This window comes from Marmota marmota, unplaced genomic scaffold, assembly GCF_001458135.2.
Source record: "Marmota marmota marmota unplaced genomic scaffold, marMar, whole genome shotgun sequence".
NCBI classification, from domain to species: Eukaryota; Metazoa; Chordata; class Mammalia; order Rodentia; family Sciuridae; genus Marmota; species Marmota marmota.
In genome coordinates this window covers 40,866,630-40,888,581 of record NW_026000026.1, presented here as the reverse complement: position 1 = coordinate 40,888,581, position 21,952 = coordinate 40,866,630, and the positions used below count along the sequence as shown (strand labels likewise).

Genomic DNA, 21,952 nt, shown 5'->3' with positions numbered 1-21,952 from the left:
CTTCCTCAGACCCTTCTGACTTCTCACCACCCAGACCATAAATATTTACCATCAAATTAGAATGGAGATCACTAAAGTAGACAAAGGGGAAGGGAGAGAAAGGGGAAAAATGGGGAAATAAAATTTACCAAAATCATAATATACCAATAGAATACACACACATGTGTGTGTGTTTGAGTGCATAGAAGAAAAGTAGAGGGAGGAAAACTGAGAAGGGGAGGAAGGAAGAACTGGGGAATGTCTTACAGAAATTATGTGCATATATGAATATATTTACAACAGTCCCACCACTATGTATAATTATAATGTACCAATTAAAGCATTTACAAAGATGGTCATCAAAGCATGATTTATAAAATCGAATGGTAGTTAGTTAAATGACCAATATGTAATTAAAAATAAAAAGCAGATGGTTAATCAAAAGATGAGAGGAGTTGAAAAATGGGATTGAGGGAAAGGTAGGAGAGATGGGATAAGGGAAAAAAAACTACACAATGAATCCGACCTAACTTTCCTATGTACTTATATGAATATACTATAGTGAATCTTACCATTATGCATATCCACAAGACACTAATTTTTATAAAAAAAATTAAGTAAATTGCAGAATGTCAGTCAAGCAGAGGAAAGGAACAGCAGGAGAGAGGAAGGGGAGGATAAGGGTAAGTACTGAGGACTGAATTGGAGCAAATTATATTCCATGTATTTATGATTATGTCAAAATGAATCCTAATGTTATACTAATATCAACCAATAAAGAAATTAAAAGAAAAAATTATATACATAAAAAAGTAGATGGTTAAACATGTACTTGTTAAACAAAACAATTTGTCAAGGGAGTTTTCTATTTCATCTTCAATTCTTTGCTAGATAAAGCAATATTGGTTGGCAGTCTTTTAGAGCTTGGCATATATTATTCCAAACCTTCCTGCCTCTTAAATCCTGGGCTAAGAGGTTAGCAATGAATGATTCATATTGCTTTGCCTGTGAATGTGACCTGCCATTTTTCTCTTGCAGCTCTTAAAATTCTATCCTTGTTTTGTATATTAGATATTTTAATTATAACGTATTTTGGAGAGGATTTTTTGATCTTGTCATTTGAGATTCTTAATACATCATGAGTTTGGATGTCTATCTCATTCACAAGGTTTAAAAATTTTTCTGATATTATTTCACTGAAAAGATTATGCATGCTCTTAGTTTATTTCTCACTTCCTTCCTGGATGCCAGTGATCCTGAGATTCAGTCTCTTCATGTTGTCCCATATTTCCTGAGTATTCTGGTCATGGTTTCTTATTTTTATTGCTTACTTGAGTTTTAAGATTGCATACCTTGATGTTAAGGCCTAAAAAATCTGTCTTTTCCATGGTCTAATGTGATACTTTCCATTGAAGTTTTTATTTTTATTTATTGATTCTTTTATTTCCAGGATATCTAGTTTTTTTTTCATAATATCTATTTCTTTATTGAAATGATCTTCTACTTCCTGTATTTTCTGTTAGTTCACTTCTTATATTTTCTTGTACTCCCTTGATCATTTTAACCATCAGCATTTTGAATTCTTTGACATTTCTTCCCCTTTGATATTTAAGGATTCAATTGTTGAGGAGTTACACATTTGGGGGGGCATTTTATTTATTTGCTTTTTTATGTTTCCTATATTTCATCTTTCTCCCACTGTTGACTATGAGACTTTTTAATAGGCTGATTTCACTATAGTTCCATTCACAATAGCCTTAATGAATGAGTGAGTGAGTGAATGAATGAATATATACATACATACATATACACACACACATACTTGGGAATAAATCTAACCAAGGAGGTAAAAGATCTCTACAACGAATATTATAGAATGCTGAAGAAAGAAATTGAAGAAGACATTAGAAGATGGAAATACCTACCATTTCTTGAATAGGCAGAATTAATGTTGTGAAAATGGCTATATTACCAAAAGCAGTTTACAGATTCAATGCAATCTTCATAAAAATAGCAGTAACATTTTTTCATGGAACTGGAAAAATAATTCTAAATTCATATGGAAGAATAAAAGACCCAGAACAGCTTAAGCAATTCTGAGCACTAATAGTTAGACTGGAGACATCACAATACCTGATCCTCAAATTATAGCATAGAACTATAGTTATAAAAACATCATGGTGTTGACATCAAAACAGACATGAAGAACAGTGCAATAGAATAAAAGACAGACAATTGCACATAGGTATAGTCATCTGATCCTTGGGAAAGGTGCCAAAAACATACATTGGAGAAAAAATAGCATTTTTAACAATTGGTGTGGAGAAAACTGGATATGCATATGTGGAAAAATGAAACTAGATCTCTCTCTCACCCTGCTCAAAATCAAAGTGGATCAAATACCTATGAGTTATACCAGAAACACAGCAGCTGTATAAGAAAACATAGGGTCAACAATCAATGTAGTGGCACAGGGACCAACTTCCTTAATAAGAATTCTAATGCTTATGAAATAACGAATCAATAAGTGAGATGGCTTCAAATTTTTAAAATTTCTGAAAGAGCCTCTCGGATGGAAGAAAAATCTTTGCCAGCTACTTTTCCAAAAAAAGATTAACATCCAAAATATATATGTAAATAGAAATCAACATTAAAAATAATCAAAAAGTGGGCAAATGAACTAAACAGATATTTCTCAGAAGAAGAAATGCAAATGGCCAACAAATATATGATAAATGTTCAACATCCTTAGCAATCAGGGAAATGCAAATCGAAAATACAGAGGTTCCATCTCATTCCAGGTATGGCTGTCATCAGAAGTATAAATAATTAATTCTGGTGAGGATGTGGGGCAAAAGGTTCACTTATATGTTGTTGGTGGGATTGCAAATTACTACATCTACTTTGGAAAGCTGTATGGAGATTCTTCAAAAGACTAGGAATTGACCCACTATACGATCCAGCTATTGCTCTCCTTTGTATTTATTCAAAAGAATTAAAATCAGCAGATTATTATGATGCCTGAATATAAATGTTTGTATCAGCACAATCTATAGTAAGCAATTTATGAAATCAAGCTAAGTTTTCTTCAATAGATAATTGGATAAAGAAAATGTGGTATATGTGCACAATGGAGTTTTACTCATTCATAATGAAAAATGAAATTATGTCACTTACTGGTAAATGATTGGAACTAAAGAACATCATGCTGAATGAAATAAGCCAAGATTCAGAAGTCAAGATTTGAATATTTTTTCTTATATGTGGAAACTAGAGGTAAGTAAGGAATTAACAAAAAAAGAGATATATCATAAAAATAGAAGGGAGAACAGTGTAGTAGAGGAAGAAGAAAGAAGGGAAGGGAGGAGGGATGAGAAAGAGAAGGCACAGCAGAATGAAATTAATCAAATGATGCCCTGTCTATGTATGAACATATCACAATGGATTTTACCTTTATGTATAACTATAATGCAGCAATTTAAAATATAATAGAATTTAGGTTAAAAAACAGTTTTTAAAAGACCAATTTAAAATTTAAAAAAAAAATTAACATTTTGTCAAAGCCAAGTCAGTTATTTATCAAATGAAGCTTAAAGAAAATACTTGGGGTTTATTTTCATTGTGTTTTAAAACCTTTCCACACTGCGGTACCTTATAAAAATGGCTAGAAGTTAAAGATAAAATAAATTTGAATAAAATCTCCAGCTTTTGAGGCTTTAAATACAGCAGTTTGATAGTGAAGAAAAAAAGTTTGTCAGATAATCAAAACTTTTAAGAAAAGAATCTGGTGTATACCGATTTTTTTTTTAAGTCGGGATATATAATCTGTTCCTGTTTTCACTTGTTCTTATAAATTGGAAGTAACTTCAAAGACAAACAACTTTGAAGTGCTTTTGCCCTAACTTCTTGGAATGGTATACCTAAAAAAATGATCTTTTGTTACAAGAGAGGCTTTGCATTTCTCTTTCAAAGGAAACCATCCCTTTTCTAAATAAACTACTGGTTTGATGCTCTTTTCTCTACTTGAAACACATTTTCTCCCTCCTGCCCAAGCAGGGTATTTGCAGCAGAGTGATGTTGGTTTCTCTTTGTTCTCTCTATCTGATGTTTCTTTGATAGCGAATGGTTTCCCGCTCTTTGGGAGCAAATCCAGATGACCTCAAGGACCCAATTAAGATTAGTATTCCACGCTATGTCCTCTGTGGGCAAGGAAAGGATGAGCACTTCGAGTTTGAGGTCAAGGTAAGTGTCCCTTCTCTACTCTTCTGGAGGAATGGAGGTCGGAAGCTGTACAATGCTTTCTCTGTCTTTTTTTGTAAAATGAAGCTCATGTAAATATCTTGTTTTTTAAGATATTAGTCACACCCTTTAAACCAGTCTGAGAAACTCTATAGATTGTGGCATAAGGAGGTAAGGTTTCCTATAGAAGATCATATCAGTGGGGCATCACATAGACAAGGGAGTTTCTGCCTCCTACCTGTCTCATATTAGGATGATCGCTCATTCCAGGGTACCCAGGACTTCCCTGGTATCAGCCCTGAAAGTTCTATACTCTTAAGAGACTCCACAGTTCTGGGCAAACCAGGACAGTCACACTACCCATGGGCTTATTATAGGAATAATAATATTTAGATTACAGGGCTATCAGTACATGTAAAATGTTGGGTCTGGTGACTGGTATATAATAAACCACAAATTATAGCTATTGTCATTATTACTGCTCCTATTTTTATTGTTGTTTCCTGATTTTAATTAAGAGGTGTTACCAATCTATCTCAGGTGTGCTTTGATTTATATTTTTAAAGAAGAGATGTGCCTGTTTCCTTACATCATGCTTTCCAAAATAATGACTTCATCTTATTTCTAATTTATTTCCATTGACTCATAACACTTCATTAATTGTTGCTGGCTACCATCCCCTCCTCAGTGAATTAAAGATAAATCACACTTCTTCATTTTCAAGGATAAACGAAGGTATCAATATAATGAAGTCCCCTAGGGTCACTGATGTATTGATACATAAGGATGTCTTTGGAGGTAGTTTTGTTCAGGTAAACAGCAGAATCGGAATATGGTCACCAAGTTCTGTAGAGCCTGATTCTGCCACTGTTTGCCGAGTGACCCTCAGTCTTTTTACCCCTCTGAGACTCAGTTTTCTCATGGATAAAATGAGGAAACTGGACAGCACTAGTGGTCTCCAATCATATCTTACCTTTCTTTAGAGAATATCCTAAGGAAGAACTGTAAAGCTGATAATCCTGGAGCTTCTGACAGGGAGGGAGGAGGGATCCTGAGTCAGCCCCTTCTCACTCGCCCATTTCCTGATGGACTTCAGGAGCCCCTGGGCTCTGGGGGATCCCTCCCTTTAGGTAGGCATCTGAAGAAACAGTAAAACTTCTTATTAATCAGGTTTTTAGATACGTATTTCTACAAACTGAGTTTTCCTTTTAAAAAAAATGCAACTGGACAGTAATTTATATATTCAAGATTTTTTTGAGAAGACATGATGCCTGTGTAATTTTTTTTTAACTTTATTGATCTAATGTTGTGGCTTTTTATTTGAGAAACCACAAATATTATGCCATGTTCTTGGTCCATTACTTTTTATTGTCCCTAACCTAATAAATGCCTCATTTCTACACAGTTCCTTTACATTTGTTCTCAACCTTTCTATATGTATATATCTATGTGAAGTTCCATTTGTAATTATATATTATGTATATATGTATACATATTTCATATATAATGACAGTTTTATATATTAAATTTTAATAGACAGTTTTTGAGGGTGTTTTTATTATTTCCAAATTTTTGATTGGGGATAAAGACTGGCTTTCACCATCCCAGAATTATAGAATTGTCCAAATCATAGAACTAATAGCTATGAAAACATGTAAGATTTTAGTTTACACGCATATTTATGTTGCTCTAGTGGATAAAATATAACTATTAGATTGACCTCATGTATATAACTTGAATACTAATATATTTTTTAAAAAAACTGAGTTGACTTAAATAAATATTAGAAGTAAACACTATCACAGGTGGTGTGCAAATCTGGCCAAAATTGTGATGATGCTATTGTCAAAGCAAGTTAGAGAAACCAAATACAGAAAACCATATGGGGCCTTTCAGAGTCTAGGCTTATACTTTAAAATACATAAAATCCAAATCCAAAGAGTTCTGCTTTCTTGAACTTACCAAAGCCAGTTCTGAAAGTATGCTATCCTTCTGCTTCCTTTTGTACACATCCTAGGTATTATAATCATTGGCATGAAGGCTGGACTGTTAGCATTAGCCTGGAGAATTTCTAATTCTCCCAATGGGGCTGGTCTCCTAATGTCTACACATGCACTTGAGCAGAGACTTCATTCTCATGGGGACAGCCTGTCACTGAGGTATCAGGGTTTAGTATTAGAAACAAACGTGAATATACTATCCCTCCCCAGAGCAAGTGCAGACTTGCTTCGGACAAAGTGCAGCTATTAGAATGGTTAGGTGTGCCAGTATCGTGCCTTGTATCCTCCAAGTAATCTCAACAAGTCATTTAACCTAGCTTTGCCTCATCTGTTAAATGGGAACAGTAAAACCCACTAGGCTGGGATGAGTGGGGAGTATGTAATCTTATATATGAAAGTACTTGAAATAGTGCCTGCCACATACTAAGTGCTGTATAAATATCTGTTATTAAAATTTAATAGAAACAAAAAAGTTTAGAGAATGTGTAAGATTTAACCCTTGCTATCCCCTCAGTGACTTTTGATGTGCAATTATGTCTGAAGTTTTGGGATTTTTTTTTTTTTTTTGGTGGGGGGAGTATCTTATTCTCCCTTAGCATTCTGAACTTAAAATTAAAGAAAGCCTAAAAGAAAACCCACAGATAATTAATTCATCCATTGTCATTATTGAAATAGAACTGCAGCTGTCTTGCACCTGTTACTGAAACTTTAGCCCTTCGTTGAGATTTTAGTGGTTCTGTGGACATGCAGTTTTGTACCTCCATATAAGAAGTACTATGAAATACTATAAACAGTTTTGAAGAAACAACTTTATGAGTATTTTTTCATAAATTTTTACTTTTAAGATCTTATGTTAAAATCATTTTAACTGTTTTTTATTTTAAAAAAAAACATGTTTGCAAACTTTTTCCATCCATTAAGATATACCATGTATAGAACATGTTTTCTAGAATAGATAGTCTCATTATGGGTAATATTTTGGATACTAGTTATTCTTTCTTGTTGAGTTAATGGCATTTAGGAAAAGTATTATTTGAAGGGTAAAAAGTATTATTTGACAATAGACTCAACAGTTTTAGGCTTTTGTAAGGAAAATCTGATGTTAATGTACATAGATATTTTATATTATTGTACTTTATCCTTTAGAACAATCTTTGTTGCTTCTTTTTTAAAAAGTCAATTTGTGTTTGACATCACCCTTCCCTAATGATCTTCAAGGCTGTCTGGGGTTCTGAGTGCCCACTGTGAACCACTGTGCCTTCTGTAACCAGTGGGACAGGGCCTTGATGCCTTGCTGATGTGGGACCCCTGATCACTGCATGGCTTCCTGGTGGTCACTGCCAGTTCACTTAGAAACCCCTGTGTGAACATACAAGGTATGAGCCTCCACTCACTGATTTGGCAGGCCCTAGAGAATCTGGGAAGAAGACAGGTATAAAACAGAGAGGACTCACTATGCCTCATCTGTAAAATGGGGATAATAAAACCCTCCCAGCTGGGTTGGTGTGAGGAATGTGAGTTTATGTATGTGAAATGCTTGAAGCATGCAGAGGGGTGGCTGCTGGTATTCTCTTTCTGTCACCTTTCCCTGAGCCCACTGTATCCCTTCTGCTTCCTATCCTTTTCTGTTCACCCTTTCCTAGATTGGACTATTTTGTGGTGCTGGGGATCTAAGCTAGGGCCTTGCACATGCTAGGCAAGTGCTCCATCACCAAACTACATCCCTTAGCCCCAGGATTTACTAGTCTTTTTTTCTTCATTGGCCATTTTCATTTTAATTTCTAATCTGGTACTTTTCATTGTTCTGTTCATTGTGGAATGAAGTAGTCATGAGCTTATTAGGGAGATGTTCCAGGTCAGGCACAGGGGAGGGCAGTAAGAAAAACAGGCATTCACAAATGCTCATCTTCTCATCCCTGATGGGTCCTGAGGGGGTTCTGGTCACTGATCTTTAAAAGGAGAGTAACGGAACTTTTCATTAAACCATGTTTAATTCAAAAAGACTGTCTTTTTTATTTGCTTTATTTTGGTGGACTAACAACAGCTTTCTTTTATTAACTTTTAGATAGATAAGTACATAGGTTACTATTGTTCAGTCTCATTTAACTTTGTAAATCTATTCCATTGAGGCATCATTTATGTTCAGTGAAAAGTACACACTGTGGAACCTGCCCCATCTAGATTTAGGATATTTCAGGCACTCTAGAATTTCTCATGCCTCTCTGCAGTTAGCATCCTTATGCAGCCTTCAGGCAAGCACTGATGTGCTCTCTCCAGCTACAGGTTCACTGTACCTGATCCAGCCTGCCAGAACGTGGCCTTTCACAGCAGTAGTCTTCTACATCTAGCTGCTTTCACTGGACGTGATGTTTTAGAGATTCATCCATACAATTAGTACAGTGATCATTTTTCTTTTTCTATCCGGAGAGCATCCTACTGTATGGATATATCCCAATTTGTTGCATTCCTTTCTTTTGTTGGTGTTTTTTTGTAATGTTCTTTCCTGATGATGCAGAAAGTTGTCCTTCCCTTTATTTTACTGAACCCTGGAGGAGCTGTGCCTAGGAACCCCCCAGGTCATGTCAGTTTCTGTTTCCTTGGAGTTAACCCGTCCAATAAATCCTAATAGCACATCCTTCTGGGACTCTGTCCCCATATACATAAAGAATATGTATACATATAATATATACACCTCCTGCCAACAGGTGTCAGAGATGAGGCAGGAAGCAGAAGAAGGCCCTGTCTGGCTTCTCTGAGCTGAGGACATTTGGCATTGAATATTACTGAATGTCACCTGCTGGTCAGTAGCATATATCTGTAAAATATGTGTTTTTCCTAAACTGCAGCTGCCACAAGTAATACCTCTCACTGAAGACAGCTGTCATCTTAAAACTCCCTCTTCTAAACTTTTTGGTGATTGATACATGAAATCAGTTACAATGCATTATACTTGCCATTTTCAGTTAGCTAGGACTAGAGTGGATAAAATTTAATTTTTAAATTACATTTTAACATGATACAAAACACCAGCCAGGGAAATCTGTAGTTAAGGCTAACAGAGGTTGTCATACTCATCTGTCGTAGAAATATGACATTGTTTTAAATTCCTTGCATTTTAATTTACACAGCAACATGGTAGTATAAAGAAATAAGCCAATGCTGGTGTAATTTTTATATTTCGTTTCTTGAGAGTTTCTATTTCTATAAAAAAGGTGATCTTTACAAGATGGTGTCTTCCCATCCCCTTTCTGGAGTGGTGACATATGCAGTAATGTTCCCCATTCTCCAACTACCACCCAGTGTGCTCTCTTAGCAGCCGTGTCATAGCTCACAGTCCTGTTTTTTCCTGTCATTATTGTGTTTATCACCAGTCTTCCTCTGGAAGCATAACCTGCCTTTGTCAGTATTGCATAGCACTGAATCCCAGCCTGCACAGCGCTTGACTGGTAATGGTCACCCAGGACAGATTGCCCAGCAATGTGACTCATGTGAGCCTGGTGTTCTTACTAGGCTTGGCCTGCTCAGAGCTTCAGGGGTGATTAAGTGACTGAGTACCCTTTGTGAACAGCCCCCCTATAAGCTCCTGGGCTCCATGTGTATCTATGGATTCCATCAGTTACTGATTGCCCATTGCTCTGCTCATGGCGTGGCGGCTGGCTCTTAGTCATGTAGTGAGAGTGTGGGTGCATGCAGCTTCTGGATTGTGTCGGGTCCAAGGATGCTGGTCCCTCCCAACTTTCTTTCTCCTGCCTCCCCTTCTACCTTCTCAGCTTTACCTTCCAGCTCACTGGCACACAAACAACCTCGCTCTGGGCAGTCTTCGGCACCCATAGGTTAATTTAGTTTTGTTTTGGCTCTTGTTCACAGAGAGGTGCACCTCTAGGCTCACTGTCCACTCTTTGCATATTATCCTAGGCACCTGGACATTCTCTGTCTCCTTGCATATAGAGGCCCATGTTCTAGTCTCATCTAGAACAATGTGTTCACACTCCTCTGTTGATCAGGAAAGTGTGGGCCCTTGCCTTTTCTCAGCCTGAGGTAAGCTCTTTTGACCGGTGTCACTTTGGTCCACTTTCAGGCCAGAGGGTTATAGGTCCACACACACAACTTATCTCAAACACACAATGTCCAACCCAAAACCTTCTCTAATCCTAATCATCTGATTCTGAAGTCACCATAGGAGCAGTCTCCTCTTGCCCCCACGTGCTGCCTCATTTTGCTCTGATTGGTGGCCTGAGAAGTGGGGAGAAGCAGCGATGACATGGATAATGAATGACAGTGAGGAAATATGACCTCCAGGAAGTATTCCAGCCAAATGTGTAGACCATCTGTAGACAATTACAGAGAATCCCTGTCAGTGGCAGTCATTTTTCTTTCAGTCATGTGACTTTAGATTTGTGAGCCCTCCCTTCTAATCAGTCTGTCCAGCCTTACAGCTGGGAGATGCTTAGCTAAGAGAGGTCTCACATCTGCTGAGCCCTCCCTGAACAGAAACGATTGAAAGTGAGTTGTGGTAAACTGCAAATCTGAAGGGTGCCAGTTCAAATTAGAATTTTACTTTTGCAATTGAGGATCACATGACAAGGACCACAGGGCCAGGGTGTGACACAGTTGAAGAACTGTATTGACTTAAGGTAGCAGGAGCAAATGTGGCAGAAGATATTTTTTATTTGGCCTAGAGAGATTTTTGAAATTTTCCATGAGATGTCAGCATTTAAACATGAGAGACTTGACATAAAAATCCAGATCTGCCAGGTTTCTGTCAAAAGTCAGAAAACATGGGAACCAAGGCTGACATTCTTATAAGGACAGAAGCTCTCTTGAAGTTGCAGTTTGTGCTCCCTATTTCTCCATAGACCTCAGGACCCCCATCATGGAATAAGTTACCTCGAGCTGGTAGCCCCCATGGATGTGAAAAAGTTCACCCACACAGTGCAGAAAGGCTCGAAGACCAAATGCCATCTCTGTTCGTGGTTTATTAAGTCAGTTTAAACACCCTTAGAATAAGGAAAAAGGGATTGGCTGACAGAGCATTCTACCTTACCCCTATCCTGTCTCTCTTTGCTACCTCAGCCTTTCCCACTGATATCTGCTTACAAGGACCAGAACAGAATTTTGAGCAAGAAGCCATGGCCGAAACAGGTTCCCCAGGTTTAGTGCCCTCTCCATGGGGGACAAGGTTTAGATACATCTGGCATGCCGTGGACAGCCCTGGTTTTTATCTGCACTTCTCCAGTAGAACATTAATAAGGCAGAATAGATCAAGCTGGTTATCACCAAAGGTGGTCAATTCAGGAGTGACACAACTGTCAACCCAGAGGGGACATATCATGACCTAGCACTTTTCTCCCTTTCTGTCTCAGAGTAGCATTTTTGTCTGTTCCATCATATCACATTTTTTGGTAAATTCATCTATCTTCCATATATGTCTTGTAGGTTAACAACCAGCAGCCTTTAATTTAGTGGACTTTATGAATTTCGTTGTGTCTCACAAGCTTCCTGCTCACTTCTTATTTGTTCTGATATGTCCTATAAATTTTGCTTATTTAGTGACCATGCTTGGCCCGTCTTAGGAGCTTCATCCATCCTCCACAGCACAGTTGGATATTCTCAAATAATATAATAGCACACTGTGTTTCATGTTACCTTTTACTCACTGAGCCTCTCTGAGTTTGTTCTTGGCTGATTTCTGTGTGCAGTTGTTTGGATCCCCTCCTGAAGGAAAGGAACTAACATCTGTCAAGCACATTCTATGCCTTGGGCATTTTACTAGACATTTCCACAAATATGGAAAATGTACCAAAATGGGAGTATTATTTATATTTCATGAATTAGGAAATTATGAGTGACTTGCCTAAGGTCACACAGCTATTAAGTAGATTCAGGTCCCAAATGCCCCCTTCTTTTTTTAAATGTACCTTCCAAATAGAAATACTTTCTACATTTTTTTTTAGAATTTGAGGACATGTTTTAGTATTGCACTAGATGTGGTAGCCACTTTCAAATCCTGTCTCTTTGCAAGATTGGCTGTTATTTTTGTGTGTGTTAACTTTTTTTTTTTTTTTTGTAGTTGCAGATGGACAGTATGCCTTTATTTTGATTAAACCCAATGCCTCACACATGCTAGGAAAGTACTCTGCCACTGCACTACATCCTCAACCCCCTGTTTTAACTTTTTATCTTGAATTTTGACCAAGTCACAGTTACTGTGTCAAGAGGGGCTATTGTTAAGACTTTGACAGACCTGCAGAATTTGATGGTGGATAGACCTGCCAGGAATCATGAAGAAGAAATGGCCAGGAAATTTGCAGTTTGGGAGTTGCAGTAATCACATTTACAGTGAGAGAAATTTCTCTTTATTTGGCAGAACAGAAATAAGAGCCATTCCAGTCTATTAGATAAACTGTATACACATATATCTTTGAGAAAGACTTATTCCCAACTTGATAGAATATAAATGTTCAGAAAGAGTAGTGTGCTGGCATCTGAATCTGTGCTTATTAGTAGCCTGATAGATTACCTCCCTGCATGTGTATTAGCATAGCTGAGACAAATGGCCTGCTGCAAATGCTGTGGCCCATCCAGATTCAAATATTTAGTCTGCATGCTGTTTTTAAACATAAAAATCAAACAAAAGAACTTACATTAGAACTTGAGGGATCACATTTTATTCTAAAATCTAAAAGATTTTGTTTATTAAGCACCCCTCTCATTTCTTTAAGCACTTTGTCTTCTACTGAAAAATGAGGAAGAATGTGGTTTTTCCCTTCCCTGGTTTTCACCCAAACCAACTAATTTTTTATATTGCCTTTACTTAGACATTCATGTTTATCTTCACAAAGTAAATGCTGCCTCTAAGAGAAATGACTAAGAAGAAATGAGATTGAGTCACAAGCACAGACAGAAAGTAGTCATTAGCTTATAGCTGTACTTTGAATTTTCTACTTCACTCGAATTTCTGGTTTTCTATATGAGTATGTTTATTCTGTCTCCCTTGACTTCAGAATTTTTGAAGTTTTACATCTCTTCCTAGAATAAAATGTTTTTAAATAAATCACAAAATCATTTGCGAAACTCCTCCTTTTGCAGTTGATGTGTATGAGAACCCTCATCTTTCAACAGTGCATAATCTGATATCTTTATTTGGGAACATGATCTCGGAGCCAGGAGTTACCATTTCCAAGCATATAGCACTTTTCTAGTTGCTTCACACTTTTTTGATTCATATGCAGGTTAAGTTCATGAGTCCATTTTAAAGATGAAAAAGTTGAGACCTGAAGGAATCTAATAATTTAGCCAAAGTAACATAGCTAATAAGTGACTGGGATAAAGCCAAGATCCAAGTTTGTGTTGATTCGGAGCTTTTCATTATTTCATTCTCCAGTAATGACTGATGGAGAGTTTACATCCATTGCTTTTTTTCTCAGTATTTACATAATTTAAAGGAAAAACGCTTAGGCTGTTATTCTTGCCATTTCTCACAATTTTAAAGTAGAATAATTCCCCCTACTCCTCACCTGCTTCACAGAGGTGTTAGAGGGAGAAGTACTTTATCAGTAATGATCATAGATTTGAAAGGTGTCCATCTTCTCAGAGTTTCAGGGCCTTTGTACAGTCTGGCAAATTTATCTTCAGTCTACCCTGTAAAGTAAGTGTACAAAAATAAGCAGTATTACCTCCTATTTTGAAGATGCTGAAATTCTTTGAAATTCTAGCATGAAGAAGTCATTATTTCTGGTTATTGCAGAAGGCTGGGTTCGAAAGGCCAGATAGAAGGTAATTTAGCCAAAGTAACACAGTATTATTTGATTTAGGACCACTTCATAGCTGTCCAGAATATGGGTGTTAATTTAGTACTCAGCCATTGAGCTCATTTCTTCATAGCACACAGATTCAGACCAGGTTCACTAGCCCAATGCGCTGAAACATGTTCTATACATGTCTGTCAAGTGTCTGCACAGAAGGAATATCTAGATTTTCGTGGACAATATGACTGAAGAATCTTTTATTTATATAGAGCTTCTATTTGTATAGAGCTTTATTATTCTACAAGCTCCATTGTTTTCCCACTCCTGTTACCAACAGAAAGGGGAAATCTAGGGTTGCAGTTAGCTTCATCTTTGCTTGTACAGTACACCATCTTTGGGACCAGCCTCTTCCCTGAGTTGCCTGAGACAGAATTTCTGCAACTGGTTATGCTCCTAGCTGGTAGGACCTACTGCAGAAGAGAGAGGATGCCTTCTCAGTTCAGCAATTAGTTATACAGCTGGTGAAATGATCCAGATGGCAGTTATTCCCTTGTCTCCAGAACCCTTGGATGGCTGATGTCACAGTCTCTTTTCCTTTGTGTCTACCTGGCTAACAAAGCACAGCCCTCCTCTGGATTCACCAGAAAGAAAAATAAGTGAACATTCCTGAAGTTTCCCTTGGGGAGTGAGAAGGGATATACATTGCACATGTCTGAGAAAATAACTTAAAATATCCCATTAGACAGTTGTGTCCTCCCATAGTACCAGCTTTTTCATTTATCCTTCCTAGATATTTCTGGGAGCCCCAACTGTGCCTTACTAAGTGGAGGAATTCAGCTCCAGCCCCTTTGGCCTGGCTCTCATTTCCAAGCTGTGTACCTAAAGGACTATGGTACTCTGGAACAGGAAAGTCTAGGTTAATAAAATCCATGCTGTTAAAGTCAATTTAGAGACTACCTTTTGTTTCTTGTTGTGTCATTTATGAGCCTCATACTCATTTTCACCCATTCTTATCCCCAAATCATTTATCACAGTGTTTCTTCTAAATCAACACAACGTTCTCTACAAAAGGAATTTGATAAATGCTTTGCTCCACAATTCTTTGCCCTCTTCCTTATCTCCCCCAATGCCTACTTGCTAAAAACTTTAAACAGTTATAGATTAAGTCAGAAAAGGACAAAACTGCAGGTCATTCTACTGCACATAGTTCAAGAGAGAAAAGGAATTAGAAAATGTAGTTTTAAAATGTTTGTTTACTGAAAAGAGACCTTGAGCTCTCTTGTCTCTATTATTCATTTATTTATTATTTAGCACATATTTATGTGATGCTTGTAATTTTTTAAAAGACCATATTAGATATATTAATATACTGAGGAACAGAGAAAATCAATAATTACTTCATTCAAGGAATAGCTGATTCAGGGAAGAGAATCACATGCAGAAAAATCAAACAGCATAGAACAGGTGGGCTTATAGAGGGTAACTGGGAATAGGAAAAGATAATAGAATGAATCAGACATTACTTTCTTATATGTATATATGAATACATGACAAATGTAATTCCACATCATGTACAACCAAAAGAATGGGGAGTTGTACTCTTTATATGTATAATATGTCAAAAAACATTATACGGTTATGTATAACTAAGAACAAACTAAAAAGATAGACATATTTTTTTTCTTTAAGAGGAATTGCTAGATTTCATTGAGTGGAGATGAGAGAAACTTCTAGGTCATGAGAACACTAAGGGCAGAAAAGTATAAGTGATATGTTGATATCAGGAAGTAATAGAGTTTGAGGCTAACCTTAGGGACTCTCAGGCTGAAATAAATAAGGAAATTAAGTGGAGATAGAAAGGTTTTGAAGAAAGGAGAATGAATGTCATAACAGCAGCATTTGGGAAGGTCTTGAAAGGATTCTCAGGGAGTTGGTCTTGGGGACCTTAATTGTTCCAGTAAAACAAGACCATTGTGATGACTGAGAATCTAGAACATTTTTGAAATGCTCATCACACAGAGAATCTGAAAGAATTTTCAAGGTATAACTGTGCTGAGTCAAATAGCTTACATTTCATGAAACTGCATCTTGCCTGCCTTAGGGGTTGTCTGCAGCAGTGCTGGGCCTCCCAGTGGAGGCCAGGGTACTCCATAGGCTGCCTGACTTGGGAGATTTTTCTGATGGGCTCCCTCAGAAGGAATTTTGAGGTGCTTTCACTCCAAGGGCAGGAAGAATGGTCCAGAGTCCATCCTGGGTCCATGAGTGTCCAAACTAAAAGGAAAGAAGGAACCTGGGAGACTTCACTAGAGACACCAGCAGACTCAGGATCCATGGAATATGTGTACACACTGGAAATCAGACAGCATTGGTGCTGTTGGTCCTTGATGACAGATTTGGTGATCTTGGAGATAGATCAAAACTGGGAGTAATCTATGGCAGGCTGTCATCTCTATGGGATATTGCTGTGCTTAATGGGATGTTGGCTTCATTTATCACACCAGACTTAGTTCCATTTCCAACAGTTGTCTGAAGAGATTTTAATAAACCTAATGCACTAATGCATGTTATCATAGAGATCCATACATTCTGAATATATTTTATGTTTCTCCAAACACATTTAAAGTTTTGTTGCTGCATAAAAGATTTAGTAGAATTAATAAATTGGATTCTGACATCTTGAAAATAATGGGGACTTCATGAACTTAACTTTTTGCAGCCATAACTTTACTGATCAGGCACAGCCAATATATTTTTATTTGCTTAGAAAGCAAACATTCACTAATTGTACCTATTATTTATTGTAATACATTTTCAGAATTAGAAATAAAGAAAAAGACTAAGATAAATGTAAATAGAAGTTTCAGTCTATCCACACCCCATAAATCGTCTTGCCTCCCCTACTTTGGGGAGAGTTTGGATAATATTAGTTTTCATTTTCCATGTCTGAGGAGCTTTTAGTTCAATCTTATGCATTGATGCTTGTTACTATACAGATACATACATTTGGAATATATTTTATGTTTCCTCAAATATGTTTATAGTTGTATCATTGCATAAAACTTTATTTTGCAAAAGTCTGAAGAAACTTTTTAAACATATTAGATCAGTATTAAACAATGTCTTCCAAACTATTGCTAATTACAAAGATTTTTAAAAATATATGTACTTGAGGTAGCACCCCCAAAGTCATTAAAAGATGTTTTTGAAGAGAATTCTACAAGTAACTGTTTAAATGGGGGCCAGTCAGAAGGTTTTCCTGTGGATGAAAAGCTGTTGATTCTGCTTTTCACACAGATAGATGCACACAACCAAATATATATCGATGACAGATCTTAAAAGCAACACAATCCTTAAACCAGCAAAATATGTCTGTAACATAAATTTGTGGGAAGCACTCAATCTAGAATTGTTTATAAGTAAACGCACTCCATCTTTTAGACATGTTTATGGTGTTTAAGTTGCAGCTGATCATTTTATGACCCAGGAAAGATGGATTTGTATCAGCAAAATTATTCAGAGAGAAGTAATGAATTTGTTCCTCAAAGATATGCAGTAATGATAACTCACATTCTCCACATTAAAGAAAATAATTGAATATTTTAGGTTTGATATATAAGTTGTACTGACCTGCTATCCCTTGCCTCTAGACTAATATTCTACCCCATGCCCGATTTAATTTGGGATAAAATAGGATTTTAATGTACGTTTTGCCTTTCTGCATATCTTTTCCAAACTTCTGTGGCTTAAGAAGTGGTGAGTTTCAGTGACAGAGATGGGATTTTGACCATTTTCCTACAGAGAAATTATATTTCCCTTACTTTCCATTTCTGAGATGATTGCTAATGAGCTTCATTTATCATCATTGTTCTCATCTTGTTTATATGCTGATAGACAAGGGAAGACTTCAGTATATAAAGTAGGAAGCTTGAGACTTTCTCATACTGTATTTAACCTGAATCCAAGTGAAAATCTCAAGTGAAATTCTCAGGTGAAGACTTTGGAAATCTCTTTATGCTTCATTGTAAATTTGTGTTACAAATCTATTGAGAATACACCATATTCTTAGAAAAAAAAAACCACAACAACGTACTTTTAGGAGATTACCAGAACAGAGCATCTGCAACCGAGACTTCAGCAGCCCCCGCATTCTCCACTTTGAATGATCTGAACCAATCCTGAATTCTTATCTGATTTCAAAAGCAAAATAATCTTAAGTTCCATAGTAGGTTCTCAGTATAGGTTTATCTCTACAATGAGAATTCACACACCCCCACACCTTGCCAATTACTACCAAAGGCAGAGGATTTATTCCCTTAGGAGTCTTAAAATCTTGTAAGGTAGAAAGACATATAATTAACATTTGATATGTAAATTATTTAGTGCAATATTAATTATATAATTAGTGTCTGTTTTAGTCAGCTTTTTTGCCACTTGAACAGAAGACCCAATAAGAACAATTTTAAAGGAGGAAAAGTTTATTTGGCACTCATGGGTCAGAGGTTTTAATCCATAGACAAGTGAAAGTTTATTGCTCTAGGCCAAGTTCATTGCTCTAGGCCTGAGGTGAGACAAAGTACTCCTGTGGGAACAGGAAGCAGAGAGTTCTATTCACCAGGGACAAAATATAAACCCCCAGATGCATGCCTGTAGTAACCGATTTCTATCAACCACACCTTACCTTCCTACTGCTACTGTTCATTTAATCCATATTAGGGAATCAGTGATTTAGGCTCTCATAACCCAGTCATTTCCCCTCTAAATTTTCTTGCATTGCCTCACACATCAGCTTTCAGGGAACACCTCATATCTAGACCATAACAATATTCATGATGTGTGTTCTTATCATGAAGTGAACTAAGTGCTAAGGAACCACAGAGCAGGGAATAATTGATTCTTCCGGAAAGGAAGGAGGAAGAGCTGGGATACTGCTGAGACAGGAATTGGGGGGTGAACCCTGCCCTGGAGGCTGGACAGCGACCCTCCCCTTGCAGAAAGGGATGTATGCCGTAGGAAGATATTCAAAAGACCTACAGAGGGCTGGGGATGTGGCTCAAGCGGTAGCACGCTCGCCTGGCATGCGTGCGGCCCGGGTTCGATACTACGGCACCACAATACAAAGAATGTTGTGTCCAACCGAAACATGAAAAAATAAATATTAAAATTATCATCTCTCTCATCTTTGAAAAAAATATTCAAAATTAAAAAAAAAAAAAAAAAAAAAGACCTACAGATATGCTGTATTCTGTGTTGACAAGGTGTCTGGAGTGTGAGATTTTTAATGCACTGGGAGCTGGGGTCAGCCTAGAAAAGGCTCCAAATGCCTTGCTAAGGGTTTGGACTTGAGAGGTTGTTGGAGCATGGCTATCTAATTTTGGAGCAGCCACACTTGCAGTGAATTTCAGCAAGGATGCTCAGATTTTAACCTTCATCAGAACTCCTGATAGGAGATTTTTAAAATGCAAATTGTTTAGCTCCTCCTCAAAACCTGTGATTCAGTAAATGTGAGTAAGACTTCTGAATATGCATTTCTAAGAAGTTCCTGATTGAAGAAGATGCTGCTTGTTGGTATCCCTCTTGGAGAACCACTGTTTCAGACAGTGAACTGAAATATTGAGGACAGAAGTCATTGAGATGTGTATGTGAAGTTATTAAACTAAGTAAGATACAAGGCAAAATCTTTCATTAACCATAATACGCCTGTAATGATCTTTATCATTCAATATTTTTGAGAACTCACTACATTCATCATATTGATGGTTCCAGAGAGTTTCCTTTCCAGTTCAATAAATGCAGGTTTCCTTGAGCTCATGGGTACAACAGACCACTCTGCACCTTTCCTGACTTCATTAAGCCCAGTTCAAAGGAATACATACATTACAAAGCTTCATATGGGCTTAGCCCTCTCACCCTTGGGCCATCTTTTTCTTTCTCCTCCCAGCTCTACAACAGACAATAGAAGCATCCCATCTACTATTGTAAGCACTGGAGGCTACTATCAAGAAAGGGGTGTATTGAATGCTTTGTGGGGGCACCTTATTTAGGAAGGGATTTTATCTTCTTCTTGCTGTCTTATCTTCTTATGCCTCAATGTTATTCAGCCACTTAGCTGCATCCTGTCTTTCCTAGTATTTGGCACGTGTGGTTTGTTACAGAAATTGGTGTCCTTTGTAAAGGAACTATCCTAGGACTACCATAGGAAAGAAGAATGATTCCCAATATTGTGAGGTAGGTTTGAAATGCCATTTCAGTAATCAAGAGATTTTTTAAAAAAAATCTTTCAATGTTAATGAGCAGTGATAGCAGCAAAGAGGAAGAAGCCTATAGGTTAAAGCCCCACAAGATAGGTGTGCAGTTTACCTTGCCCTAATTTTGTTCGACGTCATTTTAAAGCCTTTTCTGCTAAAAGTGTGTGGTTGGGAACATTTCTAATTCAAGTCACTAAGAATGGAAGTATATTTAAGAAAAGTCCATCATGGGGCTCAGTCTTTCGACTATTCATTCAGAATGCCAGTTATGTGTCACATACTCTTCTAAGGAGCAGTGACCAACAGATAAAAAGCTACCTGTCCTGAAACTTACATTCTAGGGGGGAGGAGAACCAAAAATCAAGATATTTTAGTAAACCTAGACCATGTTTGGTAATCAGAAGTGCTAAGTAAAAGAAGAAATTAGAGAAGAGAATAAAGTGGTGTGAAATGGGAAAAGGGGGTTGCAATTTGAGATAGGATAGCTCAGAAAGGCATCACTAAGAAAGTGACTTTTGAGCAAAGACTTGAAGGAACTAAGGGAACTAGTCATATGAAAACTTGAGAAAGAACATTCCAGAAAGAGCAAAGCACACACAAATTCTCTGTGGTCATATTTGCTGTGTGTATGTTTGATGTATACTAGAATAAGCAAGGATTTCAGAGAGAATGGGAAGATGGTGATTGGAGATGAGGTCAGGAAAAGATCCTTTTAGGTCAGTGACTTGAACTTGTGCCTGAGTGAGATGGGACCCTGAGAAGGTGTCTCATTCAAACAAAGAAATGGCTTCATCAGATTGAATTTTTAATGAGATAACTTTGGTTACTTTATTGACTGTATTGAGAAAAGAATGAGGGAACAGTGGGAAGGGAGACAACAGCATGAGCAAGGGAATCAACAGGGAGGCTGCTAAAAAGAATTGAGCCAAAGATGATGGTGCTTAAAGATGGTAATGGTGGTAAGAAAGAGCCAGAGTCTCATATTGGCAGAAAGGATTTGCTGACAGTATGAGGTGTGAGAAAGAGGAACATTTAGGACAATGCTATGTTTGGGGGTTGAATAAGCAGAAGAATGGTATTTTCATTTACTGAGACAAGGAAGGGAATTGGATTTGAGTAAGATTAATTTTGATAAGTGTACCATGTTAAGTTTAAAGCACATATAAGACATCTAAGTAGCAGTAGGATATATGAGTCTGGGTTCAGGGGAGAGATATGAGTATCCAGGGAGTCATAGCATGTAAATTTAAGGTGAATGAGATCACCAAAGGAGGGAGTGCACGTAGAAAATAAAACATGTTCCAGGATTAAACTCTCTGACTCTTTGATGTTTAGAGGTCAGGGAGATGAGAAATCCCAGCAAAGAAAAATAGGATAAGAAGAGAGTGTAGCAACCTGGAAGCCAAGTGAAAAAGATTTTAGAAGAGAGGTATTAGCTATGTTAAGCCCTCCCCATAGGTCAAGTAAGATCAAGACCAAGAATTAACCAGGGGACTTTACAATATGGAGATCACTGATGACCTTAGTAAGAATAATTTGGGTGGAATGGTGAGTAGATTGCAGTGGACCCAAGTGATAATGAAAAAAAAAAAGGAGATGGTGACATGAATAAATATTTCTAAAGGAGTTTTGTTTTAATGGAAAGGACAAAATGTATTGATGACAGGAAGGAAGAGGAAGATCAAGATAGAAAGTTTAAATGATAGAAATAATAACTTGTTTAGATGTTTATGGGAATAAT

At 37.2% G+C, this 21,952-nt stretch overlaps 1 protein-coding gene across 3 annotated transcripts in view; it reads left to right on the top strand.

Moving 5' to 3' along the window:
* The window catches only part of Kif16b (kinesin family member 16B), a 302,607-nt gene that overhangs the window by 208,101 nt on the left and 72,554 nt on the right, over nt 1-21,952 (top strand). For all 3 annotated transcript variants that reach the window (XM_048811331.1, XM_048811330.1, XM_048811329.1), the window contains one exon: nt 4,099-4,221. In XM_048811331.1, coding sequence (XP_048667288.1) covers nt 4,099-4,221 — 123 coding nt within the window. The remainder of the gene's footprint in view (nt 1-4,098; nt 4,222-21,952) is intronic.